The sequence below is a fragment of the Chrysochloris asiatica genome, unplaced genomic scaffold (assembly GCF_000296735.1).
Source record: "Chrysochloris asiatica unplaced genomic scaffold, ChrAsi1.0 scaffold00380, whole genome shotgun sequence".
Taxonomy (NCBI): domain Eukaryota; kingdom Metazoa; phylum Chordata; class Mammalia; order Afrosoricida; family Chrysochloridae; genus Chrysochloris; species Chrysochloris asiatica.
The window spans coordinates 1304571-1321538 of NW_006408898.1; the positions used below are offsets into that span (position 1 = coordinate 1304571).

Below are 16968 nucleotides of genomic sequence, written 5' to 3' on the forward strand. Positions count from 1 at the left end.
CAATAAAACCTTAAAAAAAAAAAAAACACGAAATAGGCCAGAGGTCATGTTAAATGACTCCACAGGTATGAAGTTAGCAAAATCAAGATTGTGGGGAAAATATCCACAGGATGAACAACCGTTTTCTTCAAGTAAGCTGGAAAGGAAAGACAGAGTGAGAGAGAGATGGAAAAGACTTGTTAGATACCATCCAATGCATTTCAACTCATAGTGTCCCTATGTAACAGAGTAGGACTGTCCAATAGAGTTTTCTTGGCTGTAATCTTTATGGGAGCCGATTACCAGGTCTTTCTCCCACAGAGACACTGGATGAGTTCAAACCACCAACCTTTTCGTTAGCAGCCAAGCTTAATCATAGTGCCACCAGGTCCCCGCCCACCCCCACCCGGTAGTGGTTATGTGCCATGGAGAAGGATGTTATTGTTAAGCACCGTCAAGTTGGTTCCGACTTATAGCAACACTGTATAGGGTTTCCAAGGAAACACAGCAGCTTGTAGGTTTGCACTGCAGACCTCGTGGTGAATACTCCAATGCTTTTTCCTACAGGACTCATATACACCTATTGTAATGCGTGCCACTTGTTTTGTTTAAAAAAACAAAAATGAGGCAAATAAAGAAATATTTACCGAGTCGTTTGAATCGCAAGGTCGGCGGTTCAAGCTCAACAGTCACTCCTTGGAAACCCTAGATAGGGTCGCTATGGGTCGGAACTGACTCGATGGCACTTAACAACAATGAAAATATTTTATGATATTAAGGTATTTGCTGTTGATATTGACTGAATCTGGGTTGTGGGTACTTGGGTCATTGTACTCCCTACTGTCTCGACTTTAGTGTGTTTGAAATTTTCCATGTAATATTTATGGAAAATAGATATTTCCCAATAAGAAAAAAATGTTTTAAGATGCTTGTCTCAGAATATTCCGACCCATAGTGACCCTATAGAACACAGCAGAACTGCTCCACAAGGTTGACAAGGTTGGAAAGTTTTATGGAAGCAAATTGTCACATCTTTGTCCTGTGGAATGGCTGGTGGGTTCAAACAACCGGCTTTTCTGTGAAAAGTCTAATGCTTAACCTACTATGTCACCAGAGCTCCTTCTATAAAGGATTTACTGTTGTTAAGTGCCTTCGAGTTGGTTCCGACTCACAGTGACCCTGTGTAGGGTTTTGAAAAAGTGCCTTATTAATAAGTATGCACAGATATCCACCACTTGCCTGTCAATTTGTCATACTGTGGTGACTAGTGTCTTTCTGTGATGCTGGAAGTGATGCCACTGGGTCACCAGGTGGACAGGTTTCAATGGAGCTTCCAGACTAAGACAGACTAGGAAGAAGGAGAGGTAGACCGCTTCTAAAAGGTTAGCTATTGAAAGCCTTATGAGTAGCAGCACAGATGATAATTAATATAAACAATATTTCCATATACATACGTGTTTAGATAAAAGACTGGAAGGAAATCCATGCCGTTTTTTAAAAGTGTTATCTCTGATAGTAAAATTTTAGTGGGTGTCTTATTTTCTCCTCTATAGAAAACTGTGTTTTCCAAATGCTCCATCATGAGCATATGTTGTTGTTGTTGTTGTTAAGTGCCATCGAGTCGGTTCCAACCCATAGCAACCCTTCATAGGGTTTCTGAGGAGCAGCTGGTGGGTTTGAACTGCCGACCTTGTAGTTCAAACTGACCTCATAGTTCAGCGCATTATCCTCCAGTGCCACACACATATCAGTTTTTAATTCAGAGAAAAAATTTAGGATTGTGAGACATTCTCTTGTCCTGCCGACTTGCTTTTAACTCTGCACACCAATTCAGAATCACTGAAATAGGCTTTTAAAAAATAATACATATTCCCTCATTCATTTATCCATTCAATCACTTGGTAATCCGACAACCCGACAGCTCTTTCTCTTCATGCCCTTCCCTCTGATAGAAGGCCTGTGATTCAGAAGGTGAAATGATTTGCAGCTGGTGAGAACGCTGCTTGCTCCCTTTTCACTGCAAGACAACCTTCCTAATGCTTAGTGAAACCTCACTCACTGGGCTCTTCAGCAGCCTTGTTCACTTACATTTAAACTCTTCCTCTGTCTGTGCATCCCTCTACCCCCTCCAATCGCCCTTTTAATGCGAAGGCTCCTCGTGTTTCAGTCATGAGTCTCTTCTCTCTACCTGCTCATCTCATTACTGTGTATGGATAGAATGCTATCTCTATGCGAATAACTCCTGAATGTGTATCTCCACCCCTCCTTCCTTCTCTCTTGAGCTCCAGATTTTATACCCAGCTGTCTACCTGACACCGCCCTCCATAAGTTGAATTCATGGGTCTCCACTAGAAGGTGGCACATTTTAACTTAACATGTCCTAGGAGTCCTGGTGTGGTGCTGCGGATTAATGCACTGGACTGCAAAGTTGGTTTGAACCACAAGATTGACTGTTCAAGCTCACCAGCCGCTCTTTGGAAATGCTATACAGGGTCACTATGATTCAGAACCGACTTGACAACACTTAGCAACAAACAACTGGAATTCTGATCACTGGAACCTCTCTTCCTCCCCAAACCCCTCAACCTATGTTGTTGTTGTTGTTTAGTGCTGTTGAGTCGATTGCAACCCTGTATAAGGTTTCCAAGGAGCAGCTGGTGAGCTTGAACCACTGACACTGCAGTTCTGGACGTGTATATACACACACACAAACACACACACAAAAACACATCTGTTGCTCAGCCTTCATCCTATGTGGACATGACAGCACTCATTCACTCCTGTAAACCCAAGTCTAAGAATCTGCTTTGGCTATCCTTCCTTACAAGCCACACAGGCTGTGGCACTGAGAGCCATCCTCTCTGTCTCTACATAGACCTGGGACTGAAATATACCTGAGGGCATTGCCATTATACCTCCTCTGGACTTCTCCAACAGCCATGTAACTGCTTTCCCAGCTCCCATCCTCATCCCCTCCAATGTATTCGCTGCACAAATCTCATCACAGTCCTCCTCATCTTAAACTAGTGTACTGACCACAGAGCCACAGTCTCATGTCTGCACAGCTGGCCTGTCTGTCTCTGCCTTGTCCTGTGCATGCTCAGTTGACACAAAGCGCCAACTACAAGGTTCTGTAGTTTATTTTTTCAATTTCTCAAACATGCCAAATTCTCAGTTTCCTCAAGTCTGCATATGCAACTCCCACTTTATAGAAAGGTGTCTTCTCCATGGCCCTACAGCCACTCTGCATATGGCAGGCTCCTTCTCATCCTTTCTGTCTCAGTGCCAATGGCACCTCCTCAGAGAGGCCCTCAGGGTTACAGATTTTGTTGTTGTTGTTTACTCTCACAGTCTGTTGTTTGACTCTGCAGGGCAGTCAAATTTCTCCATTCTGTGATGTGTTGTATATCCTAGCCTCTATGCCTGTCATTATGGACCCATTTTGAAATGAGTTGCTAAGGCGTAAAGATTAAGGTGAGGCACTGCAGGTTAATGCGCTAGACTGCATGGTCGGTTTGAAACACAAGGTCAGCAGCTCAAACTTACAAGCTGCTTCTTGGAAACCCTTACACAGGGTCGCTATGAGTCAGAACTGACTTGATGGCACTTAACGACAACAACAAGGAATAAAGATTACAGTGGCTTTAAGTCCTGGTGTGGTGCCACAGGATAAGCACTCAATCTCGAGGTTGGTTTGAATAGCAATGTTGGTGGTTCAAACCCTATACAGGGTCGCTATGAGTTAGAGCCAACCCAACAGCACTTTAACAACACAACAACAAGTATTAAGAATGCCCCCACCTTAGTAGAGGGTGTGACTCGTCACCACCCTTAGTTTCCCTTGGGACATGGTCTGACTCCAGTTTATAAGATTGCTTTGGAAAACCTTGTTCTCTTGCCCTGCATCTTGCATCTGGCTCATTATGTCCGACCTCAAATTTATGGGACTTTTTACCAATCACCTGACCTGACTCACCAGCTCCCACAGCTTTCCCCATCAACAGGATTCTATGGAGGAGCCTGTAGTGTGACCTGGCAACTGGTGTTGCTCAGCTGCCGAGACTACAGAAGTGACAAGATTCCTCCAGACTGATCTCTGAACTACGGAACTGGGACTCACCAGCCTCCACAATTGTGTGAGCCATTGCTTTTGACAACTGTGATTTTTGTGAGACATTACATAGTGTTGCAGAATCCTGGGACTTGAGGGAAGGGAGGAGCAGTGATTGATATCAAGGACTATGGAGGGGCGTAACATGTCAGAAACGTGGAAGAGTTGGAATATCTTTAACCTCCATCTCCTAGGGGCCAGCCTTGTGTTGTTTTATACAAAAGAAATTATTCATGCAGACTCCCTCAAAATACGTACAACAAACATCTGTTCATTTACACTTGTGCTCAGTCACTTGTTTTGCTTTGCCTCCCACTAGGTTGGGCAGTGCCTCTTAGATTTCACATTGACTCCCCAACACTTGGCATGAAGGTACTTGATGAAAATTGAACGGATGAATGAACTACTTTGTTTTGTTTTAAAGAGGAAAATGGGGATGACCACCAAAGACGTAAGGGCCAGAGGTATTTCTCTCAAATTTTTTTCTTTAGTTACTCATCTTCTTAAAGGGACAAGACCTGTGGCCATGGCTTAGCTGATTCAAATGCTTCACAGCTTAAAAACATACCCTTCAGACAAAGAAGGAAACAAATCCAGGAAGCTAAATGGCTGCTTTCCATTCTGGAGGGCTGGAGCCTACCTCTGCCTGAGGACCCGTTTAATCAAGTCATTGTGAGTAATTTCCTACTGTGCCAAGTTGGGTTCATCACCTTTTTCCAGAGCCATTGACTGGGGATGGGGTGGAGGCCAGTTCCTGAAGTGCTACCCAGGTTTTCATTGACACTGACATTTTGAGTCTTGAAATGACTCCCCTGTAATTATCCCCCTGTCCCCACCATAGTCACTACACACCAGTGATGCCCAGGCTGCTGATACAGAAAATGAAATGGATGTCCTCACAGGATGCTGCTAAAATTCTAGGACCAGACTTGGAGGAGAGCGGGGGACACTGAGTTGTGGAAATTCCAGCCTATGCCCTTCCCACCTCACTAATCCTGTCATAATTGGCCAGCAAAGCCTGATTTCTCCCTCTTGGCAGATTTGGCTGGCACAACTTTGTGGCTCTTACTGAAGACAGACTCTTGCTGAGAGCAGAGGGCTAAGGTAGGCATAGTCTGCTATCGTGGTGAGAGGTCATATACAACAGTTGGTTGGGCATCTTGAATGTGACATTCTTGTTCAGTCACTACCACTGTGTGAACTTCATGCCCAATTTACACTTAAAGAAGTAAAAAACCATCCACCTAAAATTTCCTCGTGAACCGGCAGCCTCCTTGTTCCCTGCCCAGGTTTTAGATGTTAAATGTGGTACTACTGGCAGTTTTGAGTGAGCTGCTCCAAGCAGTCCTTTGGTGTTGTGGTATGGGAGTCTAATTATAGTGCCAATGCAGATTTGGATCAAAACAAGAAGGAAACCATGCCAATGTATCATTCAGGTGTCTAAATGGATTGAATTGGCTCCCCAAAGAGAGAATGAAGTCCCATGTGACCTTGTTTGGGAATAGTTCTTTAGAGATGTTATCATTAAACATGAGGCTCTATTGATGTTAACATGAGGTCAGTGAGTCCTAATCCCACCTGAGTGGTATCCTATAAAAGAGGGGAAATGGAAGGGCTGATGCTGTAGCTGCAAGCCAAGGAATGTCTAGGTCTACCAGATACCAGAAAAGATAAGCATCTTTCCCCTAAAACCTTTTGAGTTAACATGGCCCTGCCCACACTCAGATTCCAGAACTGTGAGACAATAATAAGTTTCTGTTCATATGTCTATCTATCTATCTATCTATCTATCTATCTATCTATCTATCTATCTATCTATCTATCTATGGAGTCCCAATGTGGTGCTGTGGGATAAAGCACTGGATCGAAAGGTTGGTTTGAACCACAAGGTCGGTGGTTCAAACTCACCAGCAGCTCCTTGGAAACCCTATACAGGATTGCTATGAGTCATAACTGACTCGACGACACTTAACGATGATAAGATACATATACAGTCTTGGTGTGGCACTGTAGAAATCTCAGGCTCAGACCGGACATCATTCCCAGTGGTCTCTCCTGAAGCCCATCTACTTCAAGGCTCACTGCAGACACAAGGGACACCAGAGCAATTTCCTCAACCCCAGAGGGCACTTACAGCCTCCCAGCCAAGCTGCAGCCCCAGTGCAGAGCAGCTAGGAGGAGCATTTCCCTGGAGCACCTCACTCAGATTCCTTTCCCCAACCCACAGAGTTTTATCAGACCCAGTCACAAGTGTGAGGTGCTGAAGATATAGACTCAAGGTCAGAGTGTCCTGGTGTGATTCCCAGCTCAGCTCCTCATAACTGTGTGGCCTCATACAAAAACCAAGACCAAATGGTTGTGAAGGCTTAGCCAGCTCATGCAGACAGTGCCCACGCAAGGCCTGGCACAGAGGTCACTGAGCAAATACATCAGCCACTGTTCTATGGTTGAAGAATATTTGAGAAATCAGGCAAAAAGTATCCCAAAGAATGACCCTTTCTGTCTACCGGACCCTGCTGGTATGCGATGAATCTGACCTATTTAGGATGAGAGGGAGGGATGGTACCTTTGCAGTGGGGCTGTTCCCCAGTCCAGGTGCCATTGGGCAAACACACGACACTGCTGGGTCCAACCAGTCGGAACCCAGGGTTGCAGGTAAAATGAACTTCGTGATCCACTAAGTGCTTGTTGCCAAACTTCCTGCCATCCAGAGGGGCGCTCAGAGAAGGGCAGGAAACTGTAAGGAGAAAAAGCAGAATGAGGCGTCTCTGCTCCTGGACAATTTAGATACTGCACTCAATCATAAGTTTCCCTCTGTTGAGTGCTTATCCCAGGCTGCACACTGTGCTGGACATTGGAAATGCTATATCTCACTGAATCTTCAAAGAACTTTTGGGGATCGCCACTGGATTCCCATCTAGTGAAAGCTGAGGAGATCCCGCAGGGCTCAGGGTCATTGCGTGCTGTGCACAGGGCCTTGGGGTGTGTGAGGATCCAAGCTGGGACCCCCAGTGTGGCTGACCCAGCCCAGCACAGAAGTTAGCAGCAGCACTCTAGCTGGGGCTTGAGTATAAAGTGTTGGTGTGAGAAAGGGAAGAAAACAGACCCCAGGGGCAGGATAAAGACAACTCAAACCAGGATGAACAGGGAGTAGAAAGAGAAGGTTCGAATTCTGCAGGTATTCTGAAGAAGCACAAACAGGATTTCCTGATTGACTGATATGGTTTGGAAAGAAGAGAATCTCGGTTATCCATTCTTCTTTTATCTGCAGCAGTATTGAACACATGGTCAGTGCACAGTTAACACTGTTTAAAGACTGAATGTCCAAAGTTGGGATAGGTTGAGTTTGGATTTAGTGTAGTTGGAAAGTCAGAGCTACTACTAAATCACATTATAGTTAACTTCCAAGTTTCATTTGTAGCTATTACATTAGGATTTTATACAGAGGAAACCACAGTGATTGCTTCAGCAGTGTAGGATGAAGTCAGCGATAGAGAATCACTCAGTTTCCACCAAGAAGAAAACATCTGGTAACATGTCTATCGGAGACGTCTAGACCTGAGGCCCCAAGAAAAGCACAACAGGCCTTCTGCTTAGACACAGCCCAGGGTCTTCAGGAAGCAGCCATGACAGCCTGGGGAGAAGGGGAAGAATCAGCCCCTCCAAGGCCTCTCAGTAGGCCTTTGTTGTTGTTGAATACCACGTAGCTGGTTCTGACTCATAGTGATCCTGCACAGGGTTTCCGAGGCTGTAAATCTTTATGGGAGCAGAATGCCTCATCTTTCTCCCGCGGAACTGCTGGTAGTTTTGAACTGCTGACCTTAAGGTTCGAAGCTTGGCTCGTAACCACTACGCTTCCAGAGTTCCTTCTCAGTAGCCCTTGGTCACTTGGAATTATTGACCATGCATGACAGCATCACTTTCATTTAGTAAAACTCAAACTTGGGACACAGTGGTAATGATTTAAAGTGCTTTGCAGGGAGAGGGGTAAGGCCTCTTTAGAAATAAGAAATCTTTAACCTCAAAACATAAAAAAGTACAGGGCTCCCGTTGGAGCAGCTCACAGATAAAATAGTACTTAGGAAGGTGCTCAATAAATGTTAGTCTGGATAGAAATTAATAAACAAATCAATTTGCAGTTACCTCCCAAATAGAAGTCAAAGGCATCTGTCCATCCTTGTGGATCTATGAGAGCCCCAGCAAAGCTTCCTGCACCTTCTAAAATGAGGTTAATGAGTAAGAAATGATATGAACTGTTAACTAAGCTTGGCAACTTGGGGATGTGACTAGGATGAAGCTTCCCTGGATAAGCCCTGAAGCCAATCGTTTGTGACTCTCCCAGGAAAGAAAGACAGGAAGGAGATACTGTGCATAGAAGCCAGAAAGAGGAATACCAACTAGTTCCCATGACTAGAAACTCTCCTTCCTGACTCATAGCATATGCCCTTCAAGAAAGAAAGAAAAAAGATCATTGTTCCACTGTTTGCAGTTTGCCCTGGGGTAAGTTTCCAGCCTCCCTCCCTGCAATGGAGATTGTGACAGCTGTAGGGGGGTCACAAGCAGTTCCCAGTGCGGTGCCCAACACTTGGAAGACACACAGTTGTTGCCAACTGCTGTTAAGGAGGACTCCCAACTCACGGCAGCCCCTTTCCCAGCCCAAGATCAATTGGGGATCAGACCGTTTTTGACCGGATGGTTTTAGGAAATAGATTGCCAGTCTTCTCTTCCTAGTCAGTCTTGTGTGGAAGCTCTGTTGAAACCTATTCAGTATCAACACAGACATAGCAACAGACAGACAGATGGCAGCTGCACATTAGATAGACTGGCCAGGAATCAAACCCAGGTCTCCTGTATGGAGAATTCCACCACTGAACCACCAAAGTCTTCACAGGAGAGCCATAACATATGGTGGAATTCGCAGATTTTTAAATCTAGCACTGTTCAGGAATGGAAAATCCTGAATCTGGATTTATGATTTAGCAAAAGCTAAAGCATCGGATGTCAGTGTGAGGACTAAGGTGCGCCTGACCCAAGCCATGGTATTTTCAATAACCTCATAGGCATATGAAAGTTGGACCATAAATAAAGAAGACCACAGAAGAATTGATGCATTTGAGTTATGGTGTTGGAGGAGAATATTAAAAGTACCATGGACTGCCAAAAGAACAAACAGATCTGGGTTGGAAGAAGTACAGCCAGAATGTTCCTTACAAGCCAGGATGGCCAGACTATGACTCTCATACTTCAGGCATATAATCAAGAGTGACCAGTCCCTGGAAAAGGACATCATGCTTGGCAAAGTGGAAGGTCGGAGAAAAAGAGGAAGGACCCCAACAAGATGGATTGGCACAGTGGTAGCAGCAATTGTGAGGTTGGCGCAGGATCGGGCATGGTTTCATTCTGTTGTTATAAGTCGGTACTGACTCGATGTCACCTAACAACAATAACACTGGACTGTGAACCACAAGGTTGGCGATTGACACCCACAAGCTGTTCCTCAGAAACTCTATACAGGATCGCTATGAGTCGGAATCAACTAGATGGCACTTAACAACAACAACCCTCCTATTGGAATCATGGTGTGGTGCTGTAGAATAAGCATTGTATTGCTAACCGCAAGACTGATTGTTCAAACCGACCAGCCACTCCTTGGAAAGCCTATGTTGTTATTGTTAAGTGCTGTCAAGTTGGTTCCAACTCATAGTGACCCTGTGTAGGGTTTCTGAGGAGCGGTTGGTGGGTTTGAACTGCCAACCTGGTGTTTCATCGTTCAGTGCTGATTGTAGGTTCCCTATGAGTCCGAATTGACTCAATGGCACTTAACAACAATCCTCCTATCATGGGGAGCTCTGTAAAATAAGCAATGTTCTGTGGATCACAGGTCACTGGTTCGAGCCCACCAGCTGCTCCTCAGGAGAATGATGAGGCTTTTTGCTCCTGCAAAGATCTACCGCCTTGGGAAACCTATATAGGGTCATTATGAGTCAAAACTGACTCAACGGCACTTACCAACAACAACACTAACATAAGTCTTGGTGGCACAGCTGTTAGGTACGTGATGCTAACCAAAAGGTCAGTGATTCAAATCCAGTAGCCATTCCATGGGAGAATGATGTGGTAGCCTTGGAGACCCTGAGAGACAGTTCTGCCCTGTCCCATAGGGTCACTCTGGGTTGGGATCGATGGCAGCAGGTTTGGTTTGTTTGGATCCTAACATAGGCAGATTTTCTGTGAAACCCCTAGGGTCTGTAGGCAGCACTGATTCGAGACAACAGGAAGGCTCTGTGTAATGACCTTCTAGCAGAAACATCACTAAGTCAGGGACCTCCTACTGTTAGATCATGTGTCTTAGCCTCAGTTTCCCCATGCTCAGCAGGAAGGAAGGATCCCCTGCCTAGCCTCATGGGATTGAGTGTGATGAGACCCCTGAGAGCTTGTGCCTCACAGCCCCTTGGAAGATACAGTGTTGTTATTAAGTGTTGTCGAGTTGGTTCTGACTCATAGTAACCCAGTATAGGGTTTCCGAAGCTTTTAAAAAAGATTTTTTAATCTTTGTGGGAGCAAAAAGTTTCATCCTTCTCCCATGGAGCAGAGAGTGGGCTTGAACTGCCAACCTTGTGGCTTGAAATCCAGTGTTTACCCTACAGAACCACCACACTCCAGTGGAGTTAAGGAAAACAGAAGTTGACCCCTGGCTGTTGAGACTGTGGACTTGGTACCATAATCTCTAAAGAGGTAGGAAATTCAATACCCACCGCTATCTCACACAAGGATGACAAAGGTGTCTGAAGGGAATGAATGGCCTCCACAGGCTCAGGACTACCACAGAATAACCATGACGGCCACCACGCCCCACCATTACTACCTGAGGAGAGACTGGCCCGTGGCAGAGGGAAGGCCAGCCATCAGTGAGAGGACCAGGAAATAGCACCCCAGTGTCTGCTGGCGCTCTACCCTCAGGGCAAGTCTGAGGAGCCCACTGTAACCTCACCAGACAAGTGGAACTTGTCCACGGCACCCTTCCCCTCCACCCCCACTGGTAATAATAGGGGACTTACTCTCATGTCTGTAAAACATGAACTAACTGGCGTGGACCTGAGTGGGACTGGGGAAGGGGAAAGCGGCTCATGCTCTGAAACTGGTGCCTTCTGACGATTTTATAAAGGTTATGTGGACATGATCATTGTTACAACCAGAATGCAAAGGTATGGAAGAAGATGGCACAACATTCAGACTGATGGAGAGGGGAGCAGTCAGGCTCGTTTTCAACGCACACCCCTCTCCCTCTCCCTAATCATGGTCCAAAGATGGGTCACAGCTCAGGGGCCTGCCAGGATTGGGTGGGATGTAGGGAAAACCTGAGTGTCCTGGGGCACCTGTGGCTGCTGATTTGGGGACCCACCTGGGGGAGCATCTGGGGCCGCTCTGTTCACTGAGTTCTGCAGCGCAGCCAGCCGGCTCTTCATGTTGCGGATGCCCTCAGCAAAGCGAGTCTCCTGGCCTTTCAGCAGCTGCTGTAGCTGGCGGATGGCTGTGAGGAGCTGCTGTTTATTGAGGCAGTTCTAGGGAGAAAAAGGATCGCCACAGGTTCATTCACCAACAAGGCCCAACCCACCTTAGCTGCTCACATTGGGGGGGGGGGGCTGGGTGATACAAACAGTTAAGCACTCAGCCACTAATTGAAAGGTCGGCAGTTCAAACGCACACAGAGGAGGCTCAGAAGAAAAAAAATAAACAGCCACTGAAATCCCTATGAAATGGTTCTATTCTGACACACATGGGTGGCCATGAGTCGGGGTCGACACAATGGCAACTGGATTGGACTCAAGTGCAATGTAGACAAGCCCTCACGAGGCATCCTTCCCTGCCCTGGGCTCTAGTAAGACAGGACATCTTCTGAGTCAGGTCACCAAATCATAGCTCCAGCTCATCTTCAAGAAAAACAAATCCCCATGTTCAGGGAGAAGGGCAGAACTGATTATTCTGCTTGACTGAGGCAATGGATAATTATTTAGAGCTCACATGCCTTTGGATCGAAACAATCAGTACATTACAAAACACTTTCTCTAATTCTTAAAAATCTATATCCTTAAACCAGGACCTTGGTGAGCTTTTTCTTTCTTTTTCTTGGGTGTTTTTTAAAGAATGATAACAAAACTGGCAAAACAGGAATATCTAATGAGTTCTATACTCCAAAAAAATGTAACAGGGGAATCAAAACTACCTCCATAGAGCTACTAATAAGTCATTCAATGAAATTCAACAACTAGCTCTGATTGTTTTTAAAAAGTCATTAAAAAATGAAAACTTAAATCAAAACGCAACATCACACTTCATGAAGAAAATCTTAAGGTTTCCAATTTCAACTGTTTGTTGGAGTCAAGGAATTAAAAAGGAGGAAATGGAGTCGTTTGGGGGTGCAAATGGTTAACATGCAGGACTGTTAACCTCAAGGTTGGACGTTCACGCCCATCCAGAGCACCTCAACAACAAGGAGATTTATTTCCAAATTTATTTCCAGGAACTGGAGATTTATTTCCAAAATATTTGCCACTGGATGTCCTATAAAGCAGAATTCTACTCTGGCACATGTAGGAGCAGATTCTACTGGTTTTTTAAAGGAGGAGATAGTGTAGTGGATTCCCAGTGGGGCTGCTAACTACAAGGGCAGCAGTTCGAGTCTACCAATTGCTCTGCAGGAGAAAGATAAGACTTTACAATTTCGAAAGTCCTATACCACAGGGTCGCTATGAGACAGAACTGTCTTGGTGGCACACCACCACCACCACCACCACTATCACCAGGAAAGGACTGAACCTTGGTGCTAGGAGAATGAAAACCATTTTCACTTCCTCTGAGCAAGTTTTTATTTTATGGGGTGGGGGGAGGGCGTATGTGTTACATAACAGCACCAAGTCTACCCAGACAAATATTACCTGCAAAAAGAGAGAAGATAACGGTGGTTAGTTACAGGGACAGGCTTGTAAATCATTTTTTATTTCATTTTTTACTTAATTTTTTCTACATTAACTTTATAATAAAAAATACAGTAAAACCTGTTAGAGAAGGAAAGTGCAAATGTTTTCCACTGAAATGAGCCACAGGTAAGGAGTCAGACGTCTGTATCCTGGCAAAGGTGGGAAACCCGGGAGATGCAGAGATTTGGTGACTCCCGATTTTCATAGGTTTCACTGTATTTCACTGTAAAAGCCAGAGGGGCAGCTGGGCAGGTAGGCTGCATGTGAGTGGCTTCCAGCCTTGTCAGTCGAGTTTGGCCACTATGCAAACAGAGCCCTTGCCATCCTCCCAGCCCTGCACCCTGGACTGGCACCCAGAAGATGACTGGTCTGATTCAATGGATGCTTTTGACAAAGGTGAATGCCCAAGTTGCCCCTTGTTGTTAACAACCCATAGCAACCCGGTATAGGTTGTAACTCATAGAGACCCTGTATAGGGTTTCCAAGGAGTGACTAGTGGGTTTGAACAACCAACCTTGTGGTTATCAATCAGTTCAGTGCTACAGAGCCACACCAAGTCCTCCATGGAACTCGTTGATTCATGGGGACTCCTTAGCCCCTACCCTAACCGGGCCTGACTGGGTCTGGCCCACACATTTGTTGAGAAGAACGTTTTGTTTGTTTTCTTTCCTCCTTCACCATGTGGCCCTTCCTATGCAAGCTCTAGATACCCAGGTAGGAACTTACCACAAGTTACCCTACAAAACACCTAGCAGCCATCCACCACGATTGATTTTCCACACCCAAATCCTCCTCCTTTAAAACAAACAACAAAAAAAGAAGCTACTTTATATGGGTTCCTGATTACCTGTAATTTATATTTGTGAAGCATTTAATAATTTACAAGCGTTTTCAGCCACTGCAATCCAGCAAAGAAGACAGGGCCCACACAACTAACAATTGTCTCCATCTCATAGATGGAGATACGGGGGCTGAAAGTCAAATGACTTGCCCCAAATTGTGTTGTTAGGAGTTGTAGAGTTGGACTGGAAACCCAGCTGGCTCCCGGCCCAGCCCTTATTCACCCTAGGTTGTTTTGTTGCCTAATGGGCTGTCATACGTCCTGTCTCTTGTCACAACCCTGTGTGGTTAATGATCTCACTAACTCACACTGTTGTTGCTGTTGAGTGCCACTGAGTCCGTTCCAATTCACAGTGACCCCAATCTTTACTGAAGCAGAAAGCCTCATCTTTCTTCCACAGACTGACTGGTGGGGCTTGAACTGCTGACATTGAGATTAGCAGCCCAACATACAATCCACTAAGGAGATGTGGTAGGGTAGTGGTTATGAGTCAGGCTGCTAACCTTGAGGTCAGCAGTTCAAAACTACCAGCTGTTCCTCAGGAGAAAGATGAGGCTTTCTGCTCCCATAAAGATTTACAGGCTCAGCAATCCTGTGCAGGGTCATGATGAGTCGGAACCAACTCCATGACACACCACCAACAACCAACAACATAACCCACTATGCCACATGGGCTCCTGTTGTTGTTAAATGTCATTGAGTTGGTTCTGACTCATAGTGACCCTGTATAGGGTTTCCAAGGAGCAAGTGGTGAGATTGAACACCCACTTTGCTGTTGGAACCGACTTTGCAATCTAGCTCATGAGCCCGCAGCGCCACACCAGGACTCGCACATGGGCTCCTAAGACCCAACTAAAGTATACCACAAGAGTGACTTTGTAATCCCTGTGCAAACTTCGGAAGTTTGAGCGTGGAGGTGGGCAGGGTGGTGGTGGTAGGAAGTGACCACATGGAGCCAAGCAGGCAGCTGCCTCCCTTTTCTACAAGCCAGTCAGGGCCATGACAGCTGCAAGAGTGATGGCTGGGCTGCAGCTGCCTTGTGGGACGCGGACTAAGTTTTGAAGTGGAGAGAAGAGGACATCAGTGCCAAGGGCTCTTCTGGGAAGGGGCGAGCACGCTGATGGGAACCTGGGCTGGTGGCACAGGGGTGCCAATAAATACAGAAGGAAGAGGAGGCTATGTGCAGGAAAAGGTGCCTGTTTTCCACGTTGCTACTGGCCAACCAAGTGTCTCTAACTCCGGCTCCTAGCACAGTGATCTTCCCAGAAGAGCCTTCGCAGCACCTGCTCTCCATGGACAACAGGCAGCAGCTGCTTCCTTCCTCATAAGAGTGAGACATGCTCATCTCACCAGTGGCAACTAGGAGAGATTCTTCAAGACCAAGAAAACTAAAACCCTGCAGTCCCAGCAAGGAGGCACGGAAGGGTTGTGGGCATGACTTGTTGAGGGAGGTCAGGAAGCTCTGGTCTGTACCTATGTACCTCTCTGGGGGTGGTGATAACAAGGCACCGTGTAGTTCAAGGAAGCCCCTTGGAGCTCTTAGCAAGTCAGCATGCCAATGTGAGGGCCAGACAGTCAGGGGCACCAGAGGAGTGACTTGCAGCAGCAGGTTTGATGGATCCATTCTGTAGCTACTGATTACAGACCCCACAGTGCCAAATCCTTGACCCCAGAGTGCCAGACACCAATCCCCAGATCCACGCTCAGAATCTGCCGCCTACAGTCGGATATCTGCACAGGAAGACCCCAATTTCCTTGACTAAGTTGAGCAATGAGGTCCTCACAGACCAAGTCAAGTACTTAAGAGGTCTGTAGTGTGGAGACAAACATGATCATGGAAGGGGGGGCTGAGAGACTAAGTGCTTCCCCTTTCAAACCGTGAATGCTTGATCATTTTGCTTAATCAAGAAAGTAAAGCAAATTCCCTGCAAGACAATTCAAAATGCAGAAAACACATAAAAACAAAGAACAATCTCATGACCAGAAAGGACCAGTTTTCATTGAGTTTTTCATTTTAGATTAAACCCCCACATGTGTGAACATAACCTTACAGACACTGGGCCATAGGATGCAAGAGCTACATCAGTACTTTGTTCTCAGTGCTACGCTGAGGCATCCTTCTCAGTCCCAAAGCTGAGCTCCACACCAAGAACCCTGGAACTTGATTTCCCTTCTGTTTTTCAATGTTCTCTTTAAAATCTGGGGAGGGACTCCTTGCCCCCCTCCATTTGTTGGTCCCCTGCCCCTCCTACACTAACCGCCATCTCCCTCTCCAAACCAATAAGAGCCATGGCATCAGAACAAAACATTTCCTTCTTTGCAAGCATAGCCCTTGGCGAGACTGCCAGAGCCTTGAGGTCGAGGGACAGGAAGCAGGCGGGACCCTTGGCATCACCCACCTACACCTCAGGCCCGGGCTTGCCACCAGAGAGGGCTGGCTCTGGGCAGTTTCTTCCATCTCGGGGCCCCCAAGTGCTCACTGTAATGAGCATTCCACAGGCTCCACACACTCCTTCCAGAGCTGACCTCCCATTCCTGCAGGAACATGCACCAAGGCAATGATGATAGGGTGAAGGTCAAATCCAGACAAGGACTGCTTTCCCTGGGAAGTGTGCCTCCCACAGGAAGCGACACTGGAGGCTGAGGAAGCTGGCACTGAGACCCCTCTCCAGGCCCTCAAGGAACCTTCCTGTTTAATAGTTCCTTAAAGAAATCCCCTCAAATGATAGACATTTCAGTTCTTTCAAAACTTGCTGCAATGCCTGGCTTATGCCGTTTACAAGAAACAGTGAAAAACAGTTTCTATGTCTTTGAGGTACTGTTGTTGTTACGTGCCATTGAGTCAGTTTCAACTGACAGTGACCCTGTATAGGGTTTCCAACGAGCAACTGATGGGTTTGAACTGCCAACCTTGGGGTTAATGGTTCAGTGCTTATCCTACAGAGCCACAACAGGACTCCATTGGGTTAATAGCTAATGTGAAATAAAACCAAGAAAAGACATGGAGTGAAATTGTTCCATCTGGGAAGAAAGGATCAACATTCACTGTTTCTGTTATC

At 46.1% G+C, this 16968-nt stretch overlaps 1 protein-coding gene across 1 annotated transcript in view; it reads right to left on the reverse strand.

Annotated features, from left to right (window-relative positions):
* FBLN7 (fibulin 7) overlaps nucleotides 1-16173 on the reverse strand; it is a 39296-nt gene extending 23123 nt beyond the window's left edge. Inside the window, exons 1-3 of the mRNA XM_006876457.1 lie at nucleotides 16168-16173; nucleotides 11493-11652; nucleotides 6657-6827 (exon numbers count right to left, since the gene is read on the reverse strand). Of these exons, the coding sequence (XP_006876519.1) occupies nucleotides 6657-6827; nucleotides 11493-11652; nucleotides 16168-16173 (337 nt within the window). The remainder of the gene's footprint in view (nucleotides 1-6656; nucleotides 6828-11492; nucleotides 11653-16167) is intronic.
* Between the last annotated feature and the right edge of the window lie 795 nt (nucleotides 16174-16968).